Source organism: Notolepis coatsorum (genome assembly GCF_963971535.1).
Source record: "Notolepis coatsorum genome assembly, chromosome: 2".
Classification (NCBI taxonomy): domain Eukaryota; kingdom Metazoa; phylum Chordata; class Actinopteri; order Aulopiformes; family Paralepididae; genus Notolepis; species Notolepis coatsorum.
In genome coordinates, this window is record NC_140166.1 from 224,455,288 (window position 1) to 224,460,053 (window position 4,766).

Consider the following 4,766-nt stretch of genomic DNA (forward strand, 5'->3'; position numbering starts at 1 on the left):
TGGTTTAAGAGAATTTATTTATATTTAGAACGTGATTCATTGCGCACTAGTTAGATTACACGTTGCGGATGTTAAGACTTTGAACATCTGCCATTTCCACCCCAAACGGCATACAAGTCGACGAAATTTCATAGTCGACATGGTCGATGAATCATGACAGCCCTAGTAAATTGTAATGAACCAAAGGAGAATATAATATTTTTTCCATCTTTGACAGTGAAGAACCATGCTGACAATGACTAAAAGCTAAAAGATGCCACTGAGCTCATTCAGCTACTTCTTAAGATCAAGTATAGTCAATATCTAAACAAATGAACAATGGGCAGATAATTTACAGATGCTGTAAATTACATTTGTAGATGCAGTACATAATTTTGTCATCCGGACACATGCAATATGAATGTAGAAATGGGTTTATAGGGCCAAGTGAGGCATCATTTGAAAGGCCAGAATCTCCTCTATTATAATACAATAGTTAAATCTGTAACCCTCTTACATAGAAACTAAATCACCAATTCTCATTCTCTCCTTCCACTGACACTCTTCTCCATCACTATCGCCCTCCAGATAGCGGCCCTGTCAGGCCATTCTGTCTATATATACACCCATGTGTTTTTCAGTTATTATGAAAATCTTCCTGTCAGGATTTTCCTTCCTTTCCAATTTGTTAGCCTAGGAAAAGAGAGCTACCTGTATAGCTGGTTATGGACTGATGGTTCTTGCTTGGCTTTCTGTATTCCTGATGCATTTCAACTGAAAAGTTAGACCTTTGTTTGTTAGGATGAATGTAAAATGTACTGATATTTCTTTCCTTACTTTCCCCCAAGATTGGTCTGAATATGACCACCCCTCATAGCCCCTCGCACCTTGGTTTGAGAGAACTGTCTGTCTGTTTGGTGGACTGCATGAAACCATCACAGCTGGACCAGGAGCAGAGATGTTTGGACTGCATGGAAACAAGTATGGAAATGTTGACTTTAATCTGTAAACATGACTTTATAATTGTGGACTTTTTAAGCATTACATCACGCGCAGGAGTGCCTTATCAGAATTAGACCATGCCTAGGGGTGGTCATTAGACTGCGCGTGGTGTAATGGCTTTTATACAATTGCCGCATTCATCCAACCTTATTGCTATACAATAAACACATTAATTGAAGATTTATTGACAACCATCTGCAGAAAAAGTAGTTAAAAAAAAAGAGACGTTGCCTCCGTGTGTAGACGCAGCGCTGTTTCAAGGCATTCCATCTAAGAATGAAGTGAGCGTGTGTTATGGGATTGATTGATGGAACATTTTATTACAGATAGACGGTGCTTACATCTTTATACAATTGCCCTCCTATAGGAAGCAAATGCTTTTTTTGAACCTAGTAGTCTCTAAAAATGTAATCTACCTACCTCAGTCGTGAAAAGAAAAATCAAAACTTCAAATAACTACACTTTTGACCGTTTTCGCTTGCCATTGCCCCAACTGCTTTGTTTAATCAAGTAAAATCCTAGGTAAGCGTATATTGTGTGTGTGAACGTTGACATGAAAAGAAAAAAGGTTAAATTTTTTTAAGTGTACTTTTGTTGTTGTTGTTATCTCACGTGAATCGATACTCGTTAGTACCGACGTGTTTCGGTAAGTACCTTTAAAAGTACAGAATTCGGTACCCATCCCTAATAACCAGTTCGAAACAAGGCGGACATTAATAAAATGTATTCAAAAATCAATCATTCCAATAACACACGCTCACTTCATTCTTAGATGGCATGCACCTCCGAGCTGCTTCAAAGCATGCCGTCTAACAGTGAAGTGAGCGTGTGTTATTGGTTTGATTGATTTAGTGTCATCTAACAACAACTATTTATATTTTGTTCCACAATGACTCATTACCCACCAATTACATAATCCAACATTGTGTAAGAAACGAACACATTCCACGCAGAGCATGTGAGCGGCGGGGAGTGGAGCGGGTGGTTTTGAAGTGAGCGACGGAGTGGGTTTTAAAATGGGTCGGCGCGACTTCCGGAGCGAGAGCTCTCCTCCGCTCCAATCCGCTCTGGGCCGCTCAGTGCACACGAGCACACAGAAACTGATGTAATATACATGTAGTACAATGCCAAAGCAACAGGTGGCGATGTACAAACATGAAGGCCATTTTCAACCAATGAGAAGGGTGAACCGTCACTCACATCCTGCTAAGACCAAAGTATAATCCGCCATCTTTAAAGTTAACGCTGTTGTTGTTAGCATACATGCTAACGTGTATGGGATCGACCATAGCATTGCGGCTAGCCAAGCTACTAAGGTAGAGCTAGTTGAATGGATAAATGTTATTTAACATTGCAGAATGGGTACAATTACAATACGGCTCAATACAAACAATTGTTAAGGGGCCCAGGGGGTGTAGACTGTTGTAGTTTGGTCAAATCAAGCTCATTTACATCATGCTCCAAAAAAATATATATATTCTGCTGAGCGAGCTGTGGAGCGGGGAGCGCTTGATTCGTAAATGAAGGTTGAGCGGTGAGTGCAGCGGTAAGCGACTTGGGGGGGCGGGCCAACATGAGCGAATGAGAGCGGAACCAGACGTCTAGAGCGAAGAGCGGATTTCTCGAGCGCTCCGCTCCGCTCACATGCTCTGATTCCACGTGACAGAATCGTTTTTGAATGAGTCGTTATGACGCTATCAACACATCCATTCGTAAAGATTATTGTCCGCCATCTTGGTTTTTCCTTAAAACTCGAACTGGCAGAGTGATTGTAATTCGGTTGTGGGCGGGTTCTGGGATCACAAGCGTGTGTTATTAGAAATAACCACGTCTAACTTGACTGTTTCATCAGAATCAAGAAACCTCTTACACCAGACTCTCTAAATTTGCCTAAAAGGAAGATTGCTCCACTTCTACAAGGTCCATTTGCATGTTCTTGGTATCTAGGGACATCTATGGACCTCAGGGAATGTATTCCCAGTCTCAGAAATATTGTGTCTGTTACTATGCTTGAGTAAATTGTAATGAACCAAAGAAGAATATACATTATTTTATAAATTTTTTTAATTCACTTTGAAGGTGAATAACACCATGCTAACATTGACCAGACGTGAAAAATCCAGATGCTCATTCAGCACCTTCTTGAGATCAAGTGTACAAAAAACATTTTGTCATACGGTCTAGAGATTGATTTTTGACGTTATGTCATTTTGGGACCGGTACTGGACCTGTCTGGCTTAAGAGGTTGAACTATAAAACCCAGCTATGTACCATTATAAACCTCTTACATGGAAATTAAAGCTGAATAAAATCACCAAATCTCTCCTTCCTCTGACACTCTTCTCCATCCAGAGAGCTGTCCTGTCAGGCCTGGGAAGAAACCAAGAGGCTTGGATGGAAGAAAAGGTCTCTGCTGTGACCAGTGTGGAGAACGCTTCAGTTCAAAGATTAATCTCGATAAACACCAACGCATTCACACGGGAAAGAAACTCTACACATGTGACCAGTGTGAGAAGAGCTTTAGTCATCTGATTAGTCTGAAATCACACCAGAGCATTCACACAGGATGGAAGCCCTACTTTTGTGACCAGTGTGAGAAGAGCTTTAGTCGTCTGACTGATCTGAAAAAACACCAGAGAATTCACATAGGAGAAAAGCCCTACTCATGTGACCAGTGTGGAAAGAGCTTTACGCTACTAGGTAATCTGAAATCACACCAGATAATTCACACAGGAGAAAAACCCTACTCATGTGACCAGTGTGGAAAGAGCTTTACGCTACTAGGTAATCTGAAAATACACCAGAGAATTCACACAGGAGAAAAACCCTACTCATGTGACCAGTGTAGGAAGAGCTTTAGTCGTCTGACTGATCTGAAAATACACCAGAGAATTCACACAGGAGAAAAACCCTACTCATGTGACCAGTGTGGAAAGAGCTTTAGGTATCTGAGTAATCTGAGAACACACCAGAGAATTCATACAGGAGAGAAGCCCTACTCATGTGACCAGTGTGAGAAGAGCTTTAATCAACTGATTAGTCTGAAATCACACCAGGGAATTCACACAGGATGGAAGCCCTACTTTTGTGACAAGTGTGAGAAGAGCTTTGGGAAACTGGGTAATCTGAAAACACACCAGATAATTCACACAGGAGAGAAGCCACATCATTGTGGTTTGTGTGATAAGAGATTCCGTACATTAGCATATTTCAGAAAACATGAGAAAATACACTTGGGAGAGAAGATTCAGGGAAATGTCAAATGTGAGAAGAGCTATACTCAACTGGGTAGTCTGAAATCACACCAGAGAATTCACACAAGAGAAAAACCCTACTCCTGTGACCAGTGTCGGAAGAGCTTTGGTCATCTGAGTAGTCTGAAAACACACCAGAGAATTCACACAGGAGAGAAGCCCTACTCATGTGACCAGTGTGGAAAGAGCTTTACGCTACTAGGTAATCTGAAATCACACCAGAGAATTCACACAAGAGAAAAACCCTACTCCTGTGACCAGTGTCGGAAGAGCTTTGGTCATCTGAGTAGTCTGAAAACACACCAGAGAATTCACACAGGAGAGAAGCCCTACTCATGTGACCAGTGTGGAAAGAGCTTTAGGCAACTGAGTAATCTGAAAACACACCAGAGAATTCATACAGGAGAGAAGCCCTACTCCTGTGACCAGTGTGAGAAGAGCTATACTCTACTGGGTAGTCTGAAATCACACCAGAGAATTCACACAAGAGAAAAACCCTACTCCTGTGACCAGTGTCGGAAGAGCTTTGGT

At 41.4% G+C, this 4,766-nt stretch overlaps 1 protein-coding gene across 1 annotated transcript; it reads left to right on the top strand.

The window, feature by feature from the left end:
* Positions 1-826: 826 nt before the first annotated feature.
* Positions 827-4,525, top strand: LOC311223817 (uncharacterized protein; the record flags this gene model as incomplete). Its single annotated transcript, XM_084308582.1, has 3 exons — positions 827-960; positions 3,334-4,404; positions 4,497-4,525. The coding sequence occupies exons 1-3, from the start codon at positions 840-842 to the stop codon at positions 4,523-4,525; spliced, it is 1,221 nt and encodes a 406-aa protein (XP_084164708.1). The 5' UTR covers positions 827-839.
* Positions 4,526-4,766: the final 241 nt, after the last annotated feature.